Below are 24,945 nucleotides of genomic sequence, written 5' to 3' on the forward strand. Positions count from 1 at the left end.
TTTTTTATGAAAGTCAGGGACAGGCCTCTCTGTGCGTCCGTTGGCTGAGGAGGCAGCAGGAGGCGGTACCACTGCCTCCTGCTGCCTCCTCAGCCAATGGGTATCTCAAGTTCCTTCATTAGTCCCTCCCTCCTGAGTGCTGATATCACTGGGGAGTCCCGGCCTGCTAGTATACTATGTGGGCTGGTTAGGAGGATGGGACGATCCTCTATTAAAGGAGATAGCAGCAACTGTTATGCACAGTGGCACTGCCGGGCCCGGTATCGGAGGGCCACCTGTACTCCCTTATCAGCAGCCCTGCTGAGGGGGACATGCAAGGAAAATTAAAAAACAGCATTTTTGCTTGTACATGATTGGATGATAGAAATCAGCAGAGCTTCCCCTCATTTCAGATCTTCCCCTCAGATCTACAGCGACTGCACTTGCAAGTGCACAGTGGATTTGCCTTTAGTAAATCAACCCCTTTATCCCTAGTTCTCCTCCACTTTGTCTGGCACTCTGTCAGCAAAACTAAATAAAATATAGTCATTCAAGGAATTTTATTGCAACATCAATGAACAGAGCTGTAAGGGCAATATAAACCACTCTCAAATTTTCCACAGCTGTTCTCCCAGCCAGGGGAAGAGAGAGTAGAGGAAGAGGCGAGCTGGCCAGATTATCAGAGAGTGGGGATTGCCCGCTGTAACAGCTTTCTTTTGAATTGCCGGATGTTCCCGGCACTCACTGTCACACAGTCCCGCCTCCTGGCCCGGCGCATTTGATAGACAGAACACCTGTCCAATGCTGGGATGTGTGATGTCATCAAAGGCGCCGGGCCAGGAGGCGGGACTGTGCAACGGTGAGTGCCAGAAACACCTGGCAGTTCAAAAGAAAGCTATTACAGAGGGAAATTCGCGCTCTTTGATGACCTGGCCGGCTCGCCTCTTCCTCTGCACAGGTGAGGCTGCATTGATGGGCACAGATCATGCTGTATTGATGGGCACAGGTCACGCTGTATTGATGGGCACAGGTCACGCTGTATTGATGGGAGATTGTTGAGGGCTGCAAAAGATATATATATATATATATATATGTGTGTGTGTTCAAATAACCAAGCGGGCCGTTCAAAACCGGAACACGGGCCGGACTTTGGACATGCCTGGCTAGTAGCTCAGGACTTGAAATTTTGAGCCCTGATATAAATACTGTAAAATGTACAGTATGGTGAGGGGAAAGGTTAATATTTTCACCAGAATCGTACAAGGGAAATCTCCAAAAATAAAAACATTTAGACTGGTTTTCAGCTTTAATCTGGAAGGTCAGACAAAGTACATTTTAATAGAGCTGTAGGAAAAAAATGTTTAGTAAGGAAGCCCGCACAGTTATAATTTGATGCTGAATATTAAACGTATTGTATACATACAATTGTGAGTGCTTCTCTTTAACTGCTCAGCTCTGAGTAAAATTTCCTTCCTTTCTTTTTAGGTACTGGCTACTGATATGTCTAAACACATGAACTTATTGGCTGACCTGAAGACGATGGTGGAAACCAAGAAAGTGACTAGTTTGGGTGTCCTGTTACTGGATAATTACTCTGATCGCATACAGGTAATAAAAGAAATGCAGATTTATACATATTAAAAAAAATGGAAAGCAAAAGATAATGGATTCCCGTCTTGGACCTAAATTCTAAGTAGCAAACAGTAATAAAAGCAGCATGTCTGGCTATGGACGAATGGTAGCGGTTATTCTGTGGAGCTGGCCTTATTGGAGATTTATGCACAGCATTTGGAAAGGATGAGGTAAAGTTTGGTGGACACTTGCCCAATGACTTGCTAACAGAGGATAGGCAAAGGCAAACATCTAGTCTCCTAGCTGGTGGGTTAGTGCCCCAAAACAAGCCTATGTATAAAAGGTATTCTGATATTTTAATAGCTGCTCAAAATCTAAGCTCAGTAGATTGTACAATCAGATTTGAACACGGCAGGAAGTGATGGAAAATATCCCGATAGAGACACAGAGGAAAATAAAAACATATTTTCAGTAGAGTGAGGAAGGTTTAGAACTTCTGACAATGTTTGTATTGGCACAGGTTCCCCTTTCCCAGTGACAACTGCACTCCTCATCTTTTTATTTCTACATGATACACAGGGGCAGGAGGTGATGGCAAATCTCCAATGATCTAAATGACACTGCTTCAATTTTTTTCATGCATGGAACAGACATAAATTTGCTAGTTAAAAGATTACAACAATGAAGAATTAACGATGGAAGCTAGAGTGTGGAAATCTCCCAGAATCCCATGCTTGAGTTACATTCATACATTTTTGGAACCCTAGATGGGTTTCTGAGTAGAGAAGAGAATTGGTGCAGAATATGGAAGACTGATAACCCTTTTGGATTACTCGCTGTGAATGCCACAGATCATTATTGGAGGTGGTATGTTGCTATACGGGGAGGTAGCTCTGCTGTCAGTACATGGATATCTGGCTTACAAGACATGCAGATGATGTCATGGCCAGTGGTGTAATTTGATTTTGTGCTGCCCTAGGCATGACTAAAATCGGTAGCCCCATCTAAATTGTTCTCACCCCAGCCACGGGTTTACCGTTCTTGTTGCAGGGTTTGATGAGGAAGCTGCAGCCATTCACAGTGAATAGCTGTGGCTTTCTCATCAGACCCCGATACATGATTTGCCCAAGTACCATATATGTGGTCAGTGGAGCAGGGGATGGGGTCAGCGGGACATAGGACAGGGTTTAGCAGGGCAGAGGATGAGGTGGCACTGGTGGGCACTGACGAGGAGGCACTGATAAAACTGAACTGATAGGCGCCACCGAAGGACACTAATAGGCGGCACTGGGGAGGAGGCACTGATTGGCGGCACTGATGGACACTAATGGGCAGCACTGATGGGCAGCTTTGATGGGTACTGTTGGGGCTGCATTGATATTCAGGACACTGATCAGTGCCCTGATTATCAGTGCAGATGTCCCCATTTACACTTGCCGGTTACTGGCTTTCCTCTCCTCGCACAGTGACAGTGTGAGGAAAGGAATGCTGATAACCGGCAAGTGTGTTTTAGGTCATGATCAGCTGTGATTGTGCACAGCTGATCACGTGGTAAAGCGTCGCTGTAAAATGGCTCTTTACCCTGATCTGTATTCAGCTGTGTCCAAAGCACATAGCAATCATAGATCGTGCTGGATGCATGCTGCTGCGGGTGCAGCTCTGGGAGGGCGTCAATGTGCTGTAGTCATCATTCGGCTATAGCGTGGTCGCCTGGGGGGCGGCGTCGCCCCCCCCCTAAAAATGCAGTTGAAAGCAAACGCTGTTACATTTCCTATACTGAGAACTAGACCAGGGCTGTCACTAACAGCAGGTGGCCCCAGCAATAAACGGCAACGGGACCTTTTAAAACAAAGCTGGGTCTGCTGTGCTCGGGAATTAGATCAATGTATGAAGCACAGTAGTCTACAAGCAACCCAGGGGCCTGTGTGTTGGGTACCACTGAACTTAACCCCTTCCCACCTGTCCCAGCTTCCCTTTAAACAGTTTGGAGCACCCAGGGGGCAGTAAGTATCAGCAATCATATGACCACTGTCACAGTGGTCACATGATTGGAAGCCGGTCCCACCAGCTACCAATCTTTAGCTCGGACTAGTCTGTGGCAGCTCAGTCTTTGTCCTGATTAAGTACAGCACATAAACATTTGCGCAGCGCTCTACCCATATATTGTACATTCACATCAGTCCCTGTCCTCAAGGAGCTTACAATCTAGGGCCCCTAACTCACATACATTTACTTGGGCAAATTTACACAGGAGCCAATTGCCCTACCAGCGTGTCTTTGGAGTGTGGGAGTAAACCCACGCAAGCACAGGGAGAACATGCAAACTCCAAGCAGGTAGTGTTGTGGTTGGGATACGAACTAACGACCCTAGTACTGCTAGGTGGAAATGCTAACCACATAGCCACTGTGACTTGATCAAATTGAGGCTTGATATATAATGCACACCTGAAATCTTAGGCTGCCCCAGATCACTTAAACTTCGCTAGGGATTTACACACAGACTTGCAGGCATCACAGGCTGGCAATTTTTATCACATCACCGGTTCTCATTGAAGAACTTCAACCTAATTTAAAGCAGAAAATTGTCCTAAAAGGCTTAGCTGCCAAGTCACAAGTTGCTGCCAACCAAAATGCCTACATGCAGTAAGGAAGCAATTATGTAGCCAGGTTGTATCTGACACTCTCACAAACTCCCTGTATGTTCCTTTCCCATCACTACATTGGCAGCATTCCTGATGCAGTAGCAGAGCAGAGAAAACTAATTGTATCATAGGAATTTCTTTCTGTTTCAAACCTGTTCAGCTAAGACATGGAAGGAAGAAGTGGCTACAAACAGGAACAGCATTTAACGGAATAACCATATATATGGCAAACATTCATTAATGTTTGTTTTCCAAAAGGGCAGACGTGATGGTATACAGCAAAATACCATATAAGTGATGCTTAATTAAGTTCTTAAAGAGCAACTCCCCTTTTGATGAAAAAAGGAAAAAAACAATCCCCCTCTTGGTAATTAATGTACAGTTAAGGGGTTTTAACAAACTTTCTTGCAGAGTCCTAGCTTTTCTGCTCTGATGTAAAAGCTGTTTATTCCACTATGTCCTTTCGGATACTGATTCTGAACAGCAGTGCCAGGTTTATTGGAATTATAACCCTTTCATGCCTAAGCCTATTTCTGACATTTGTTGCTTACAAGTTAAAATCCATATTTTTTGCAAAAAAATGACTTAGAACTCCCAAACATTATATATATTTTTTAGCAGAGACCCTAGAGAATAAAATGGCGATCGTTGCAATATTTTATGTCACACAGTATTTGCGCAGCGGTCTTTCAAATGCAATTTTTTTTGGAAAAAAGACACGTTCATGAATTTAAAAAAAACGAAACAGTAAAGTTAGCAGAATTGTTTTGTATAATGTGAAAGAGGATGTTACGCCGAGTAAATAGATACTTAACATGTCACGCTTTAAAATTGCGCACGCTCGTGGAATGGCAACAAACTATGGTACCTAAAAATCTCCATAGGCGACGCTTCAAAAAAATACCCTGTACACATGGTCGGATTTTCCTACGGAAAATGTGTGATAGGACCTTGTTGTCGGAAATTCCGACCGTGTGCAGGCTCCATCACACATTTTCCATCGGAATTTCCGACACACAAAGTTTGAGAGCTTGCTATAAAATTTTCCGACAACAAAATCTGTTGTCGGAAATTCCGATCGTGTGTACACAAATCCGACGCACAAAGTGCCACGCATGCTCAGAATAAATAAAGAGATGAAAGCTATTGGCTACTGCCCAGTTTATAGTCCCGACGTACGTGTTTTACATCACCGCGTTCAGAACAGTTGGATTTTCTGACAACTTTGTGTGACCGTGTGTATGCAAGACAAGATTGAGCCAACATCCGTCGGAAAAAATCCATGGATTTTGTTGTCGGAATGTCCGATCAATGTCCGACCGTGTGTACAGGGCATAACAGTTACCAGGTTAGAGTTACAGAGGAGGTCTTTTGCTAGAATTATTGCTCTTGCTCTGATGATCGCGACGATACCTCACATGTGTGATTTGAACACCGTTTACATAAGCAGCGCGACTTAGGATGCGTTTTCTTTGCTGCGCAAGCACGCGGGGACATGTTAAGAATTTATTTATTTATTATTATTTTTATTTTTATACATTGTCCCTTTAAAAAAAAAACATCCCTTGTGACAGTAATAGGTGGTGATAGGTACTCCTGTATGGAGAGATCGGGGGTCTAAAAGACCCCAAATCCCTCTTTTGCACTTGCAGGGTGCCTAAATTTTTACATCTTGCAGACTCCTGGGAAAATCAGTGAGTCAAGCACACAAACAGGAAATGACATTTCTGGGAACATTCTGTACATTAACAGTGTACAGAACACCTCCAGGTAGCCATTATCACATTGAATTTTACAGAAAAGTACAGAGCTGCAGATTGACATGGAAAAGTAATTATTCATAACATTCAGTTACAATATGACTTGTGTTGCAATTGTAGAGCTGTATTATTTTTTTTCACGAAAGTGGAAGGTTATTATTACCAGAAATGTGTTTTTTGGAGTTGCTCTTAGCCTTGACCAGGTAGTATATATATTGGGGTGTATAAAGGAAGACCGCATTATATATCCAATAAATATAGGAATATTTAGGCTTTATCTGACAGACTTCTTAATGGCAGACAGGAGATCTGAAGTATCCCTTTGCTTTTTTTGTCTAGGTACTTCAGAACATGGTGCACTGTGCAGACCTCAGCAATCCCACCAAACCTTTAGAGCTGTATCGTCAGTGGACAGACCGGATCATTGTCGAATTCTTCCATCAAGGTGACCGAGAACGAGAAAAAGGAATGGAAATTAGTCCCATGTGTGACAAGCACAATGCTTCTGTTGAGAAATCACAGGTATTTTCCAGTTCTGTTAAATGTATTTATATTTTTTTTAGCAAATGTCGTCGCCCCCCCCCCCCCCCCCCCCCCAAAGCATCATGAAGATTAAGACACTAGTGATATGTAGGGGAAGAAGAGGTCCCAACAGGGGATAAAATATCCTAGGCAGTGTATGTACTGTTTACTACTGCATCAGATAATCAATTAATAGGATTAATTGGGAAGGAATTTCATGATAGGCTGAAGTTATCCCAATTGAGCAGCCCAGGTTTAGATATGCTTAAAGTGGTTCTGAAGGCTTAAGGTTTGTTACCTTCATGCATTCTATACAAGAAGGTAAAAAAACTTTGTGTGCAGCGCATGCCCCCCTCCTCATTGGCTGAGACAGCAGCTGGAACCCATTGGCTCCCAGTACTGTCAGTCGCAGCCAGTGAGCCAATAAGGAGAGAGCAGGGGGCTTGTCCAAGCCACGGCTCTGTGTGACTTATGGACGCATAGAGCAGCAGGTCGGGAGCGAGCATGCAGTGGTGCCCCCCGGGCAAATCTACAGGCACTGCTCGAGGAGGAGAAGCCAGGAGCGCCAGCTCGGGACCCGAAAAGAAGAGGATCGGAGCTGTTCTGTGCAAAACCATTACACAGAGCAGGTAAGTATAACACATTTGCTATTTAAAAAAAAGAAACAAAGCTTTGTTTTAAACAGAAAATGTTTTATTGAACAAAGCAAGAAAATACAAAACATCATCGTAGTAACATTCTTTGACCACTTCAATACCAGGCACTTAGACACCTTCCCACCCAGACCAATTTTCAGCTTTCAGCACTGTTGCATTTTGAATGACAATTGCGCGGTCATGCTACACTGTACTCAAACTATTTTTTTATCATTTTGTTCCCACAAATAGAGCTTTCTTTTGGTGGTATTTGATCACCTCTGCGGTTTTTATTTTTTGCGCAACAAATAAAAAAAGACCGAAAATTTTGAAAAAAAAAAAACGTTTTCTTTGTTTCTGTTAAAATTTTTTGTAAATGAGTATGTTTTCTTCTTCAATGACGGGCACTGATACGGCGGCACTGATGGGCACCGATGAGGTGGCACCAATGAGGTGGCAATGATGATGGGCACTGATAGGTGGCACTGGTATGCGGCACCGATGGGCACTTATAGGTGGCACTGATGGGCACTCGTAGGTGGCACTGATGGGTACTTATGGGTGGCACTGATGGGTACTTATGGGTGGCACTGATAGGTGGGCACTGACAGGTGGCACCGATGAACACTGATGGGTGGCACTGATGACACTGATTGGTGGCACTGATGCCCCTAAGGGTGGCATTGCTGGGCATCACTGCAATATACTGGTGCCAATCAGTGCCCATTTGTGGGCACAGATTGGGCACTGACTGGGCACATTGGGCACATGTGGATGGCCATGGGGTACATACCTGGCCATCCACATGTTGCCCCCTTCCCTGGTGGTCCTAGTGGCGATCCCTGGTGGTCCAGTGTGGTCATCTGAGGGGGGGCTGTGCTGATAAACAATCAGCGCAGACCCCCCCTGTCAGGAGAGCCGCCGATCGGCTCTCCTCTACCCGCCTCTGTCACACGCGAGTGAGGAAAAGCCGATCAACGGCTCTTCCTATTGACATCGTGATCAGCCGTGATTGGACACGGCTGATCACGTGGTAAAGAGCCTCCGCCGGAGGCTCTTTACCAAGATCGGTGTAGCGGTTTGTCAGACTGACACACCACTCCACCGATCGCCGTGATGCGTGCCCCTGCGGGCACGCGGGTGGCATGTTATCCTGCTGGACGTCATATGACGCCCAGTCAGGATAACTGAACCACCGCCCGGCTGTCATCTGCTATGGGCCGGGCGGGAAGTGGTTAAAATTGCATGACAATATACTTCACAATGAAAATTTCCAATGTAAATACCAGCCCTGGGCTATATATCATACAAGATAAATTTCTAGATATATCTAGAAAATAGAGGTAGATCTATTAGACAGGACTATACCACTCATTATGTATCACCTATAACAGATGACTGAGGGATTTAGGGATAGGAGATTGGGGGGGGGGGGGACAAATGGGGAATAGAAGGGGGAGGGGGAGAGGGGGGTGAAACACCAGAGATGAAGTGATCAGGTTAATTACACTCACAGTCAGTTACGTCTTGTGAAAGAGTGAGACTCCAGCCACAAGCATCAATCCAATTTGACCTAATTTTATCAAATTTCTTCGGACATTGGGGGTTATTTACTAAAGGCAAATCCACTTTGCACTACAAGTGCACTTGGAAGTGCAGTCACTGTAAATCTGAGGGGAAGATCTGAAATAAAGAGAAGCTCTGCTGATTTTATCATCCAATCATGTGCAAGCTAAAATGCTGTTTTTTATTTTCCTTGCATGTCCCCCTCGGATCTACAGCAACTTCAAAATGGGTTTGCCTTTTGTAAATAACCTCCATTGTCTACTCTCATATGTGATTCTGTATAGCGGTAAAACAGAATTAACAGATTGCATCCATGAAGCACGTGTAGGGAGCTCCACGGATTTCCATCTCAACAAGATTTCCCTTCTCGCATATAATAGGGTAAAAGTGAGACAAAAAACACTTTAATGCAGAAATCCCCTTTGACAGAATTCAAGCGAGTAATTTCAACATGATCAAATTTAACCACTTCCATACTGGGCCTATTCTTGCACTCCTCTCCTACATGTAAAAATCATTGTTTTTTTGCTCAAAACTCCCAAACAATATATATATGTTTTTTTAGCAGGCACCCTAGGGAATAAAATGGCGGTCGTTGTAACTTTTTATGTCACACGGTATTTGCGCAACAATTTTTCAAACGCGTTTTATTTGGAAAAAAAAACAGTTTAATGAATTAAAAATTAACAAAACAGTAAAGTTAGCCCATTTTTTTTGTATAATGTGAAAGATGATGTTACACCGAGTAAATAGATACCTAATATATCACGTTTTAAAATTGTGCACACTTATGGAATGGCGCCAAACTGCGGTACTTAAAAATCTCTGTAGGCGACCCTTTAATATTTTTTACAGGTTACCAGTTTAGATTTACAGAGGAGGTCTAGTGCTAGAATTGTTACTCTCACTCTAACGCACGCAGGCGATACCTCACATGTGTGGTTTGAACGGTGTTTACATATGTGGGAGGGACTTACGTGTGCATTCGCTTCTGTGCACGAGCACACAGGGACGGGGGCGCTTGGATCTCTATAGAAAAACACAAAATTCCTGCACTTAGGACAGGACCGGTATGCAGCCTCCCCTGGATCACACCTCCTGAAAAAAGGGTGACATATGATAACCATAAAAATAGGGATAGGGATAAGTGGCGCTCCCTATGATGGGGTATCCTGTAGGGTGTGTGTGCTATACACCTATAGGGATAATACTAAACCCATGTGAAAACTACACCTAAAACAAAATAAAATAAAACAGAGCTAATAAGTACATATGTGTTTCAATATCTATTCAAATGAACATAGTAACACTACCATAGTGAAAAGGTGTAAAAAGTGGCATAAAGGTCTAACTGCAGTGAAAAAAAATGTGACCATCAAAATCTTCCCCTGCTAACTCGCATTAGATGAACAGGAAAAAATTGTGTAAACAATATTAATATCTAGCGTGTAATAATAAAACACGTGATAAGTGTCCACTCCAGTGAATATAAACCACAAATATTGAATATATATATATAGTATTAAAGGTGAAGCTCCAGAATGGCAAGAATGTTCATAAAAAATCGTGACTCTTGTGCTGAAAAAATAATAATATCCGGTGACTTCCGTGTTCCCCCTCAAGGGTCCCCACTCACCAGCTCCTCATACCCCTGCAGGGGTAATAGGCATGTAGCGGCAAAAGATGAAGGGCTTCCCAGATCCAATGCAGGCATCCACACGTGTCTCTTATGCGACCCAGCTCCAAGCAATGGATGGCACACCAACTCCTTGCATCACAGCCTCATAGAAAAAAAAAAAAAAACAGGGCTCCCATAGTGTAGTATTTATAAAAAAGGCTTTATTAAAAAAAGGCTTAAAAACAATCATAAATCCCCACACAGGGGCAGCCAAAAAACTTACACTAATACGTGGGATGAATAGCATGGAATGAGGGAGCTTAGGATGAAAACACCAGCCGATCGGCGTGCGCCTCAGCTGCGTTCCAAGCTCGTTCTAACTTCCGGGTGTGATGTAAGTGCGTGGCTCCGCCTTACTACATATATTTTTTACATATTTCTTACTTTTTTTATTGGACTGCTGCTTACCTTTTTTATATGTTGATTTTTCATTCAATATTTGTGGTTTATATTCACTGGAGTGGTCACTTATTACGTGTTTTATTATTACATGCTAGATATTAATATTGTTTACACAATTTTTTCCTGTTCATCTAATGTGGGTTAGCAGGGGAAGATTTTGATGGTCACATTTTTTTTCACTGCAATTAGACCTTTATGCCACTTTTTTACACCTTTTCACTATGGTAGTGTTACTATGTTCATTTGAATAGATATTGAAACACATATGTGCTTATTAGCTCTGTTTTATTTTATTTTGTTTTAGGTGTAGTTTTCACATGGGTTTAGTATTATCCCTATAGGTGTATAGCACACATACCCTACAGGATACCCCGTGATAGGGAGCGCCACTTACCCCTATCCCTATTTTTATGATAGAGATCCCTATGCTCGTCATCCGGCGGTGGCAGATTCTTTCTCCGGGTCCCCGATGGCACAGGTGAGCCCCGGAGCGGAGGATGGTTGGGGGGTGGTGGATGTCCCCTCATGTTGTCTGTAAGAACGATCAAGCGGCTGAACTGCCGCTATGATCATTCTTACGTTGCACAGAATCACCGGCTCAAAAAGATGATACCTGAATGATGATATCCCCACGGAAAGCAAATAAATCTTTTAAAGCCCAAATCCAGCATTTTTTTTTTTTTTTTTTTTTTTACTTTCATTAGAGTAGGTGAGAGCTAGTACTTTTAGCAAGATTTTATTGCTAACTGTATGCTCAGTGAGGAGATTGACCACATTTCTGGGAACAAGGAATGAATGTCAGTTGAACAAGAAAGCAAATATAGCAATAAACACCTGGCAGATTGCAGTTGCTTTTGTTGCTGATGCATGTGAAGTGCCCACGCATTGCATCTTTGAAAGAAGTTGAGAAAGTCACAGGACCCCCACATACCTGGAACCATTGGGTATGCTGGTTCCAGGAAACAAAAAGAGCATTAAATAAGCAAAGGTAAAAAAGATGGCCTTTGGAAAGAACCTTTCATTTGCTATAAATAGGCAGATTCTCTGTAAACTGTCACACACTATCCTTGTCTAGTCCTTCTTATTCGGTTTGCTGCCTGCTAGTGGAAGGGATTGAAAGCGGGGGAAAAGGTTATCACAATAAAGGAAATGCAGGGTGGGACTGGAAGAAGCTCCATCTCTGCAGCACAACACAGGGGTCCCCCTTACAGAGGGCTTAGTGTCCCACTATACACAGAGGAAAGCCCATAGAAGAGGCAGCTGGAACAGGCCAAGGCAGTAGTCTAGAGCAGAGGGTCCTGCACAATATCTGGTACATACAGCAGCTGTAAAGACTCCTTTGTAAATAGGCATTAATACAAAAAAAAATTCCACTATTTCTGCAATATATGCACGTATAAATGGCGAGATTACCATTCTATTTTTACCCACTGAAAACTGAAGCAAGTATGAACACCTGATTTGCATACTTGTTTAGGAATAGTGGTGCAGAATGTTTTGCTATTGGATTAACAGGACAGGCTTGCAACTAGCATTTCAGATAAAGCAATCAGCAATAACAGCTGACCTCAGTTTTTAGTGCAGTTTTCCTTGCATAGAATACCACTACTAGCATGTGCATGCATTGGCAAGTGTAGTACAGGGTTGCATGCCTTTTGCAGGGTTGATTCTAGTATTGTTTGTTTGGGCAGGGGTGGATTTGTACATGTACACTTCAGTAGGCAGTAATTCCAAACTAGAAGCTAAAAGTCACTCAAATCTGAACTCCTTGCAAACAGCTACGCTATATACACACAGATAAAAGCCATTTTACCTGCGATATGATTTTTATTTCTATCCATCCAGTTCTTAGATTTACATTTTCCCACTTCCCCACACAGCACAGTCCTGCCTGGCAGAGCTGTAGACCTAATTTTGTTTTCTGCTGCGGTTCAGTAACACCTACAAGCCTTCCTACCCACCTCCACTCCTTACTGGACAATGAAAGGAGAAGCAGCAGACTGGTGACTCATCCGCCTGTCACTCTTCTGTTTCCCACTATCAGCATGGTCCTAGAATTTAAACACAACTGATTTGCTGCTTGTGCTGCTTCTTCCTCTAAGTCCTGCTTTATAGGAGCTGCAATAAGTCAAATTCTAGTAATTACACTGCTTGCATTTAAAAAAAAATACAGTTAAAGTGATACTAAACACACACTGTTTAATTTACATTGCCCCTTCTATTTCTGTATATGGATGATGGTGCTGTAATTAATTGAATAAAAAATAAATAAAATCTAGGTACCTTTTGCCTAATTGATATACAGCTGTCACATGACCCAGATCTTTCCCAGCCCGTCTGCAGGGAAACATAAGCAGGAGGATCTTTTAGTCCTCTGCTGCTGGTCACATGTTCATAAAAAAACAGCCTTTGGAATATAGAGTAAAAATAAATAAATAATATCAATAAACTTAAATGTGCATACAAATATATATTTTAAATCTTTATTATTTTGTGGAATTAACATGGTCTGGGCAGATTTCTGCCAGTCAGACTGTGTCACACCCCTCCAGACTGTGTCTTAGAATAGGAGGAAGGTGAAGCCTCCATTAATCTACATGTAATATCCTGCCCCCATTGCGTTAGCTGGTTAGTGAACATGGCGGAGGAGGGAGGGAAGGGAGTGTCATTTACCACTGTGTATACGCCCACATGTTTGACTCTATAGTCACATGGGCTGCTCAGATGTGATAGGGGGGGGAAATGCTCAGCATAGAAAATGACTGAAAACTGAGCGTGTGCAGAGTTGCCACTACAGCTGCAAAATCCGTAGCTGAATTGGGGACATGAACAGAAGGTGAAGATGGAGAGCAGCAGGATCAACCAGGTTTTTTGCAGAATACAAAAAACAAATCTCTTAGTGACTGAGCAAGTATAAAGAGCATGTAATACAACATTTATTGATAGTTGTTGTTTTCTGATGTGGGTTTAGTGACACTTTAAAGGGGTTGTAAAGGTATAAATTTTTTCACCTTAATGCATTCTATGCATTAAGGTGAAAAAATTTTTGAAAATACCGCCGCCCCCAGCCCCCCCGTTTTACTTACCTGAAACCTCGAAACTCGGCCGCTCGCTCCCGACCTCCATTCAGCCGATCAGCCTGGTCGCTGATTGGCTATAGTGGATGGATTGAAAGCAGCGCAGCCATTGGCTTGCGCTGCTGTCAATCACAGCCAATGACGCAGCGCGCCGGGGGCGGGGCCGAGTGATACAGCGAGCGGCTATAGCCGCCGGCTGTATCACGGGAGCGCGCCCGCAATAACTAACCACCATGCGAGAGAGCTCGCATTAAGGTGGTTAGTTATTGCGGGGAGGAGCTGAGACAGCCGCAGAGGGACCCCAGAAGACCAGGTTCGGGGCCACTCTGTGCAGAACGAGCTGCACAGTGAAGGTAAGTATAACATGTTTGTTATTTAAAAAAAAAAAAAAATTTACCTTTACAACCCCTTTAAGGATGTACTAATAAAGACAGAGTTGCATTATGCTGCATGCTAAATTGTGTCTTTCTTTGTACAGGTGGGTTTCATTGATTACATTGTGCATCCTCTTTGGGAGACTTGGGCTGACTTGGTGCACCCTGATGCTCAGGAAATTCTGGATACGTTAGAAGATAACAGAGAGTGGTATCATAGCATGATCCCTCAGAGTCCATCCCCGCCACCAGATGACCAAGACCCAGACAGGGGGAGCACCGCTGGAGACAAATTCCAGTTCGAGTTGACACTGGAGGAGGAAGAGGAGTCTGACACTGAACAGGATGATACAGAAAGTCCTCTTGATGAGGAGAACAGTGACTCAAAGACCCAAATTACAGATGAATCAGCCCTGGGAAGTGATGAGGCTGACCAACCCTCTCCTTTAGATATGTGCAGGATTGTCTATAACAAACTAGACCGCTTGGAACTCCCATCCAAGAACACTCTGACCAAGCAGAAAAAAGTCTTGAACTTCGATAACCTGAAATTAGCAGAGGATAGGACGCTACCACAAAAAGACACTAGCACCAGGAGGGCTGCACCTTCTAATACAGCCAAGCAGGAGACCACAGGGCAAGCAGAGGTCTGTTTGGACAAAGAAGGAAACATCACATATCTTCCATTAGGAACGTAATGCCAAATTGCCACACCACTTTTATTTTTATCCACGCACACTTTGCATTTTACTTTTATGGAGAAGAAGTAGACTTTTTTTTTTTTAAAGAACACAAGAAGCAGAACTAATACTCTAATTAGAAGAAACAAAATGTCACCAAAATCAGTTATTGCATGGGAGAGCATGGCGAAATGTCATTTTATTTTTCAGGGGTTTTTTTCTTTTGTATTTTTCTTTTTGGCAGGGAGGCAGTGACTTGTAAACCCTTTTATGGTAGAATAGAAGGTAAAGGGAAACTATAGCCAAACATTTGCAGTATTAATATTTATAAGAGTTTACATGCTAAAGCAGGCTTTTTCTACCTGTGGAACTCCAGCTGACATTAAGCTAATAATCCTAGCATGCTTTGCAGGCCATGGATTTTGTAGTTTTATTGCACCTGAAGAGCCAGGGTTGCCTTAACAGAGTTTTATGATATCTGAAATTGCATGTACTGTGTGCAGTATCCCAATTTTCATTATATCAGTGAAGCACTACAAACAAAAGAACCATAGGACTGTGTGCGTTACTGGTTACATCTTTATAAGAGTGTAGCCAGATTGTAATCACTATTTTAGGTTTGTTTTCCTGCTTCTGAAATTGGTGAGAAACAGGTGGTGCCAAGATGCAAAACAGGTTTCACTTGCTTTTGTTTGAAGTTGCTTGGAACACCGAGTATTGTGGGTGCTTGTCAAAGACTTTGTCCTACCCACAGCGTTTGATTGTAACAATTCATTTTATTATCCCGTTCCCATCATTTTGTCTCAGACAATGCTGAAAATGTCTGTTTTGATTTCTTCTTGTATTGTGGTATGAATGAGTGGAATGTCTACTTTCTCCACACTCTAAAACTTAGAAGGTTGGGGTGATTCCACTGGCACAGTCTGAAGGATATTTTTACAGGAAATATATGAGCGCCACTCTAAGGTTCCTACTATCCAGGTTAGCTCATTTTTTTTTTTTTTTTTTTTTTTTTTTTAGCTTTATTGTAAAGTGTTAAAGAAAGCCTTCTCCTGTACATGTTACCACGGACTTGATTGGGTACAAGCATTCATTGTTAATGATTTGGAATTGCACTGGAGGTAATATGAAGCTGCATTTCCCACTGTATAGCATATGAAAGTCCTGGGGAGTGAGCTCTTTTTGACTTGTCTTTATCACCTGTGTGATTGAAGCTGTAAACATATGTCTGTGGGTGTTTTCATTTTTACAGATATTTTCTATACAGTGCCTTGAGAAAGAATTTATACCCCTTAAAATTTTCCACATTTTGTCATGTTACAACCAAAAATTTTAATTTATTTTATTGACCAACACAAAGTGGCACATAATTGTGAAGTAGAAGGAAAATTATAAATTGTTTTCAATTTTTTTTTACAAATAAATATTTGAAAAGTGTGACTCAATACTGGGGATGTCTCTACCATCTTTGCACATCTGGAGAGTGACATTTTTGCCCATTCTTTTTTGTAAAATAGCTCAAGCTCTGTCAGATTGTATGGAGAGCGTCTGTGAACAGCAATTTTCAAGTCTTGCCACAGATTCTCAATTGGATTTAAGTCTGGATTTTGAATGGGCCAGTCTAATACATACATACATGAATATGCTTTGATCTAAACCATTCTATTGTAGCTCTGGCTGTATGTTTAGGGTCATTGTTCTGTTGGAAGGTGAACCTCCTCCTCAGTCTCGAGTCTTTTGCAGACTCTAATGCCCTGTACACACAATAGGATTTTCCGACAACAAAATCCATGTTTTTTTTCCGACGGATGTTGGCTCAAACTTGTCTTGCATACACACGGTCACACAAATCTTGTCGGAAATTCCGAACGTCAAGAATGCGGTGACATACAACACGTACGACGAGCTGAGAAAAATGAAGTTCAATAGCCAGTGCAGGTCTTCTGCTTGATTCCGAGCATGCGTGGAATTTTGTGCGTCAGAATAGTGTACACACGATCGGAATTTCCGACGACGGATTTTGTTGTCGGAAAATTTTAAATCCAGATCTCAAATTTTGTCGGAAATTCCAATGAAAAATGTCAGATGGAGCCTACACACGGTCGGAATTTCCGACAACAAGCTCCCATCGAACATTTGTTGTCGGAAAATCCTATCGTGTGTACGGGGCATAGCAGCTTTTCTGCTAACATTGCACCGTATTTGGCTCCATCCATCATCCCATCAACTCTGACCAGCTTCCCTGTCCCTGCTGAAGAAAAGCATCCCTAAAACATGATGATGCCATCACCATGTTTCATGGTGGAGATGGTGTGTTCAGGGTGATGTGCAGTGTTAGTTTTCCGCCACACATATCGTTTAGCTTTTAGGCAAAAAATTCTATTTTGGTCTCATCTGACCAGAGCATCTTCTTCCCATGTGTGCTGTGTCCCCCATGTGGCTTCTCGCAAACTGTATAGGGGACTTCTTATGGCTTTCCTTCAAGAATGGCTTTCTTCTTGCCACTCTTCCATAACGGCCAGATTTGTGGAGTGCACGACTAATAGTTGTCCTGTGGACAGATTCTCCCACCTGAGCTGTCTCCTCCAGAGTTACCATGGGCTGATTCTCTGATTAATGCTCTCCTTGCCCGGCCTGTCAATTTAGGTGGACAGCCATGTCTTGGTAGGTTTGCAGTTGTACCATTCTCTTTCCATTTTCGGATGATTGATTGAACAGTGCTTTGTGAGATGTTCAAAGCTTGGGATATTTTAGTTATAACCTAACCCTGCTTTCAACTTCTCCACAACTTTATCCCTGACCTGTCTGGTGTGTACCTTGGCCTTCATGATGCTGTTTGTTCACTAAGGGTCTCTAAAAAACCTATGAGGGCTTCACTGAACAGCTGTATTTATACTGAGATTAAATTACACACAGGTGGACTATATTTAATAATTAGGTGAATTCTGAAGGCAATTGGTTCCACTAGATTTTAGTTAGGGGTATCAGAGTAAAGGGGGCTGATTACAAATGCACTCCACACTTTTCAGGTATTTATTTGTAAAAAAAAAAGTTGAAAAACATTTTCCTTTCACTTTACAATTATGTGCTACTTTGTGTTGGTCTATCACATAAAATCCCAATAAAATACATTTATGTTTTTGGTTGTAACATGACAACATGTGGAAAATTTCAAGTGGTGTGAATATTTTTTCAAGGCACTAGCTGGTAGTAGTTAGTCACCTTCAGCTGGACTTGTTCTGTAGTGTTGAACGTGTTGAAGTGATTGTCTCAATTCATGCCCCAGCATATATAGACACCTTACTCTCACCATGATGTCATAGAATGTGTTAAGCCGGCCATAGGCGGTTCGAATCTTGGCTGGTTGAATGAGCCCAAGTTGATCAAATGAACTATCAACTTTGGTACAACCTGCCTGTGGGATTTTACTTGCGATTATTGCTAGCGGCTCCCCACCGTGAGAATAAAGTAGCTCTGCGGGAAGGATTCCCCATCAACACTGACTGTGTTGATGGGGGAATTGAGCGACTTTCTTTCCTGCAACCCGTGATTACAGGAAAGAAAATTGTTTGTCTATGGCCGGCTTAGGGGTAAATGGTGATTGTACAAGAGCATGATGATGACTATGGTGATCTGTGATGATTAGATTAAGGTGACTGAGTTATAAATACTAGGGTTTGTTCTTGATACTCATTAGAATTGAAGCTATTTGGTTAAGTGGTGAAATCATTTTCACCATTACAGAAAAAGCCCAGCTGTGACTACTATTAGCAAAGCTGTTGAGAAATTACCAGTTAATATCTGTCTGTCTGTCCGTCTGTCCTTACCTCTAACCTCTTAGAACCTCCATGGTAACATGCACACTCGGAGAATTTAGGCTTAGCAGTACGTTTATAATACTTCTGGTTGTATAAGTAATCTTTCATTCCTTCTAATAACAATTGGCTATCAGTGGACAAGACCACTATAGCTATCTACTGCTTTCTAGTAACTATCTACTGCTAACCGCTTGATTGTATGCTTTCACTACAGTACATTTAGCCCCTGTTCACATACAGTGGGGACGGAAAGTATTCAGACCCCCTTAAATTTTTCACTCTTTGTTATATTGCAGCCATTTGCTAAAATCATTTAAGTTCTTTTTTTTTTCCTCATTAATGTACACACAGCACCCCATATTGACAGAAAAACACAGAATTGTTGACATTTTTGCAGATTTATTAAAAAAGAAAAACTGAAATATCACATGGTCCTAAGTATTCAGACCCTTTGCTCAGTATTTAGTAGAAGCACTCTTTTGATCTAATACAGCCATGAGTCTTTTTGGGAAAGATGCAACAAGTTTTTCACACCTGGATTTGGGGATCCTCTGCCATTCCTCCTTGCAGATCCTCTCCAGTTCTGTCAGGTTGGATGGTAAACGTTGGTGGACAGCCATTTTTAGGTCTCTCCAGAGATGCTTAATTGGGTTTAAGTCAGGGCTCTGCTGAGCCATTCAAGAACAGTCACGGAGTTGTTGTGAAGCCACTCCTTCGTTATTTTAGCTGTGTGCTTAGGGTTATTGTCTTGTTGGAAGGTAAACCTTTGGCCCCAGTCTGAGGTCCTGAGCACTCTGGAGAAGATTTTCGTCCAGGATATCCCTGCACTTGGCCGCATTCATCTTTCCCTCGATTGCAACCAGTCGTCCTGTCCCTGCAGCTGAAAAACACCCCCACAGCATGATACTGCCACCACCATGCTTCACTGTATTGGACAGGTGATGAGCAGTGCCTGGTTTTCTCCACACATACCGCTTAGAATTAAGGCCAAAAAGTTCTATCTTGGTCTCATCAGACCAGAGAATCTTATTTCTCACCATCTTGGAGTCCTTCAGGTGTTTTTTTAGCAAACTCCATGCAGGCTTTCATGTGCCTTACACTGAGGAGAGGCTTCCGTCAGGCCACTCTGCCATAAAGTCCCGACTGGTGGAGGGCTGCAGTGATGGTTGACTTTCTACAACTTACTTGCATCTCCCGACTGCATCTCTGGAGCTCAGCCACAGTGATCTTTGGGTTCTTCTTTACCTCTCTCACCAAGGCTCTTCTCCCCGATAGCTCAGTTTGGCCGGATGGCCAGCTCCAGGAAGGGTTCTGGTCGTCCCAAACGTTTTCCATTTAAGGATTATGGAGGCCACTGTGCTCTTAGGAACCTTAAGTGCAGCAGAAATTTTTTTGTAACCTTGGCCAGATCTGTGCCTTGCCACAATTCTGTCTCTGAGCTCTTCAGGCAGTTCCTTTGACCTCATGATTCTCATGTGCTCTGACATGCACTGTGAGCTGTAAGGTCTTATATAGACAGGTGTGTGGCTTTCCTAATCAAGTCCAATCAGTATAATCAAACACAGCTGGACTCAAATGAAGATGTAGAACCATCTCAAGGATGATCAGAAGAAATGGACAGCACCTGAGTTAAATATATGAGTGTCACAGCAAAGGGTCTGAATACTTAGGACCATGTGATATTTCAGTTTTTCTTTTTTAAGAAATCTGCAAAAATGTCAACAATTCTGTGTTTTTCTGTCAATATGGGGTTCTGTGTTACATTAATGAGGAAAAAAAATAACTCAAATGATTTTAGCAAATGACTTCAATATAACAAAGAGTGAAAAATTTAAGGGGGTCTGAATACTTTCCGTCCCCACGGTATATGCGCTGCAGGAAACGCAGTGAATCTTGAGTGTTTTCTGTACCACCCTGTACTCTGTTCATCCGATCTGCCACCAGTATCAATGTTAAATCAATGACACCCCAAAACAGATTGCAAAATGCAGTGTGATTGCAAGAATCCGTCACATGGGTGTGAACACCCATGCGATCCAATTCCGGTGCAGCAAAAAAAGATGCTTGCACCTTTTTTGTATGGTGCAGATTGATCCCATACAAAATGAATGGGCTCAAATGGCACTGCAAAGAATCGCTTGTGATTTTAAATAGGGATGCAGTGCAATTCCTGTCCGAATCGCATGTGTTGTCCAGCACCGCACAAGTGTGAACACAGGCTTAGCGATTTTTGTGTTTCTATCTTTACAAGAGCTGAATGTTTTCTGGACAAGGTTTTTTTTCATGCCTTTTCCATAATAATCTAAAGGTGTTTAACTTATATGTGGTAAAATTGGATAATTTTACCTTCCAAGCAACTACAATCATTAAGCTTCTAGATCTGTTTCCCAATGATAGCTTATATAAAACACTCCAGAAGGAAAGCAAAGTTAGTCTCCCTGCAGTAAAGAGAATATTTTCTTTTAAACGTATGCTGTATGAGCACAAATATAAGAACCATTCTTTAATCCCCAGGTATTTGGCCCTTGTCAGAACATTTGCATGGGCCTGAGTTCAATATCTTCTGGTTAGACTTGTAACAGTATTTTTTTTTGCCACCAGAATGTGTAAAATGTGTCTGGCAAGTGTGTCCGATATCTTGTAGCATTGGGATTAAGGGTTGCTTCTGTGCTGTAACAAATGTAATTTCATTTTTTTTTTATGACACAAAGCCTCTATAGGATTATGCATAACACGGGTCTTTGGCTTTATTTTTCCACATTGAAAACCTTTCTGATATTAGAATGTGGGGGGAACAGGTGTTGTCCACTTATGTGGCAGTACCAGATTTTTCTAAACCTCAGGGCATGGTGGAAATGCTGTATGTATGTATGTCTGTATTGATGGGCTGATATGTAGTAGACAGTTAATGGGTGTTCATACTTTTCTTAACCCAAATGTTGCATTGAATATGGTGTTGAGATTAGCCAGTTATTGAATACATTACACTTTAAAATGACAAATCCATAGACCAGTTGGTAAGATTTGATGTCATGTTCTGCTTCTCCAGAAAGCTTCAATAGCGAGGTTGCTGAAGAAGTGCAGAAACCTGAGCCCTGTTCTCAAGAAAGTATGAAAGATGTTAGGACAAGTTCTTGTAAAAACAGGGTTTCATTTAGGCAGATATAATGGTGCAGATACTATGCGATTGTGAGAACTCCACTGAACTCTTCTTACAGTTGTTTGGCATACATTCTCCTATGCCTCATTTTATCTCGGAACACATAGTAAATGCATGCTACATCCATCTACAAGCCCTAAATATTGTGATGCACTTACCCTTTTCACTTCTACAACTTAATTGCCACATGGAATTCATAACATTCATATTTAAATGGAACCTTTTGATGTTTTAGGCCTCTTTCACTTGGGCGGACCGATAGTTTTTTGTTTTTTTTTTAGGTGGTCTCGATCGGACCATACATTGCCCTCTATGAAGCGTATTTCAACAGACGTTTACGCTAAAAACAGATGGATTGGGGATCCTTACCCATCTGTCTGGTGGATCGGATCAGATGACTGTTAGATGTAAATGAGTAGGATGTCTGTTTCTATCTGACTGCCCATAGAGGAAAGTGGGCTGTGTCCGCTCTGCATAAGCGGAGCGGACACAGACCTGTCATCCACATGCTTAGAGTGGATCAGCAAACAGATTCCCCATTGAGTCCACCCATCTGAAAGGGGCCTAACTCACAAATCAGGATAAGTCTGTAGTCTGTTCTCAATAGGTTTTGCCAAGGCCCTGTACCTAAAGTGTGCAGCATCTATTAAATATAACAATGGGTGGGGAGGGGTGAACATATTTCTGCAGAAGTAAACTGCTGTGGTCAGTATTTATTTCAGCTTGCACATATATTGGAGCATTATATAAATCCCCTTCTACTATTGCAGGGCCAAGCATTGGATTCCAGCTTTAGGTATCTTTGTGTATGTAGCCTAATGGTTCTGGGTGGAGATAAAATGTTGCATATTATGTATAATACTAAGCGAGTTGTGAGACACATAACGTTATATCATAAAGTCAGTTCTGACTGTTGAGATGTTGTTCAGATGGAAGAGTAAATTGGTGTTTTCTGGCTTGATCAAAGAGAATGTGTCTTTAAGCAAAACTCCTTTGTTTTTAGGCTTTGATGGGGCAGCCATTTTTATAACTTGAGTGCCAAACAATTATTATAGAGCAGTGAAGCCAAGCCTGCCCTGGAAGTAGTATTGTGTATCACTTGAGTCTATAATAACCTATATCCATTACAACTTAATCTTTAAACAAGAAATAAAGCCAGCATAGCCCAGTAAGCCTTTTGGGGAATAAACCCCAACATTCACTGTCAATTAGTTGTATATGTTGGATGAAAAATAAACTGTTCTCATTTGCTTCATGTAGCATCCTGTGGGAAGAATCCCCTAGGAACAAACTACAGTACATGTGTGTAGGTTTCATTTTCTTTTGCACACACTCAGTTTCTGGCACTTTACCATGTAATTTTAATTTTCAATGCATAAAAGGTTAATCTACCATTCTACAAGTGTAATGGTTGTTTACATGAATGTATTATCGATAAACAGGACATTCCATTTGGGTTGAAAAATAGGAATACCCTCTAAGAAAAAAAAAGTCTCCTTTTTAATTTATTACGCTAAAGTTTCACTTTATTTTAGTGTATAGTTCACTTTTAAACAAAGCCTCAATTTATGTGCACACTTCTTGTTTCTTATCTAATCCTACTGTGATTTGTACTCAAAATGCTGCATTACTATTAACTTGCACTTCTCAGCAAAACCAGTAGAATGATGCCACACAGGCACAACGGCTTAGTGAACTGATTGAAAAGCTGCACTGGGTGTTAATGCCATATTTACTTACAGTAGTTCCTTGGATTACGAGCATAATTCGTTCCAGAAGAATGCTTGTAATCCAAAGCACTCATATATCAAAGCGAGTTTCCCCATTAGAATCAATGGAAATTCAGATAATGCGTTCCACAGTCACTGTTGGTGTATGCAGTACTGTATGTGACCCGAGGTGCAGGGGCGCCGGAGACACTCGGAAACATCAGGAACGGAGTGTCTCCGAGCATCACTGGCGCCCCTGCACCTCTAGCCACATGCGGTACTGCACACCCGAGAGGCTTGAATCCTGCTCGTCTTGCGAGACAACGCTCGCAAACAGAGTCAGGGTTTTTTTTTTTTTTGAATAGCTCTTGCGTTACTCGCAATCCAAGGTATTACTGTATTTCTTAAAAACAGACACTATGCCTTTGGTGAAGTCACACATGATTGATGCAAAAGATCTACCTGCAACTATAGGAACTTCAGTATATTTACGCATTCAAGCACTTTGAATACAGACCCGATTTAGATGGATCTGTGTTGCATTTATAACAACAGGAATGAGTAGGCATACATTTCCCATAGAAAGAAGTATGATCTACTTGTATCTGCAGCCTCGGTGGTATTTACCGTATGTTACAGCAGTGCAAAAACGAATGGCTAGAACAAACACATTTTAATGAAAAAAACATTTTTTTTTTGTTCTTGGGGTACATGCTAAGACATAGGGCCTTGTATATCCGTCCTCAATTCGAAGAACTTACCCATAGACATTCAAAGCTGCCATTAAAATGATGGTTTCTGAAAGTTTTAATGTGATTGGTGCCTGCTTATATATGAGCCATACATGTCATAAAAATTTAGTAATTATTAAAGGACAAGTTTACAAATTTATGTTGTCATTTTAAGTAAACCCCCCATCCACAAGGGTGTAACCAGCATAGTTAAATATTTTTTTCCCCTCTTCCAAATTATTCACTGTGTGGTCTGGCCCAACATTGAACAGCCTATGCATTTAAATTAACCCTGCCAGATCTTCTGACTAATGTGCACGCATGCCAAAGCCTCACTCATACCGGCAGGTAGTGTGTACTCTGTTGGAAGGCTGGAGTATGGAGTCATGGTAGAAGTGCGCACTAGGCAGAGGACCCACCTGGGATGTTTTGGATGCAAAGGCTTTGCTCCAGGCAGGACAGCACAATGAAGAACTCAGGAGTTGGGATGAAGGTAAGTATTTGACTATGTTAGATACAATTGGGTCTGGGAGGTTTACTTGAAAGTCAACTTCTCTAAAAGTGAGGTTGTCCTTTAACCAAGTATAGCCATAGATTGCCATATCACTCAGGAAAAATGGTCAAGAGAGCTTGTAGCATT

The 24,945-nt window shown here is 42.0% G+C and overlaps 1 protein-coding gene across 3 annotated transcripts in view; it reads left to right on the plus strand.

The window, feature by feature from the left end:
- Window positions 1-15,898, plus strand: part of PDE4C (phosphodiesterase 4C) — a 319,542-nt gene extending 303,644 nt beyond the window's left edge. For all 3 annotated transcript variants that reach the window (XM_073599449.1, XM_073599458.1, XM_073599467.1), the window contains exons 13-15: window positions 1,465-1,587; window positions 6,293-6,475; window positions 14,312-15,898. In XM_073599449.1, coding sequence (XP_073455550.1) covers window positions 1,465-1,587; window positions 6,293-6,475; window positions 14,312-14,905 — 900 coding nt within the window. In that variant the 3' untranslated portion in view covers window positions 14,906-15,898. The remainder of the gene's footprint in view (window positions 1-1,464; window positions 1,588-6,292; window positions 6,476-14,311) is intronic.
- Window positions 15,899-24,945: the final 9,047 nt, after the last annotated feature.

This window comes from Aquarana catesbeiana, linkage group LG01 (assembly GCF_042186555.1).
Source record: "Aquarana catesbeiana isolate 2022-GZ linkage group LG01, ASM4218655v1, whole genome shotgun sequence".
Taxonomy (NCBI): domain Eukaryota; kingdom Metazoa; phylum Chordata; class Amphibia; order Anura; family Ranidae; genus Aquarana; species Aquarana catesbeiana.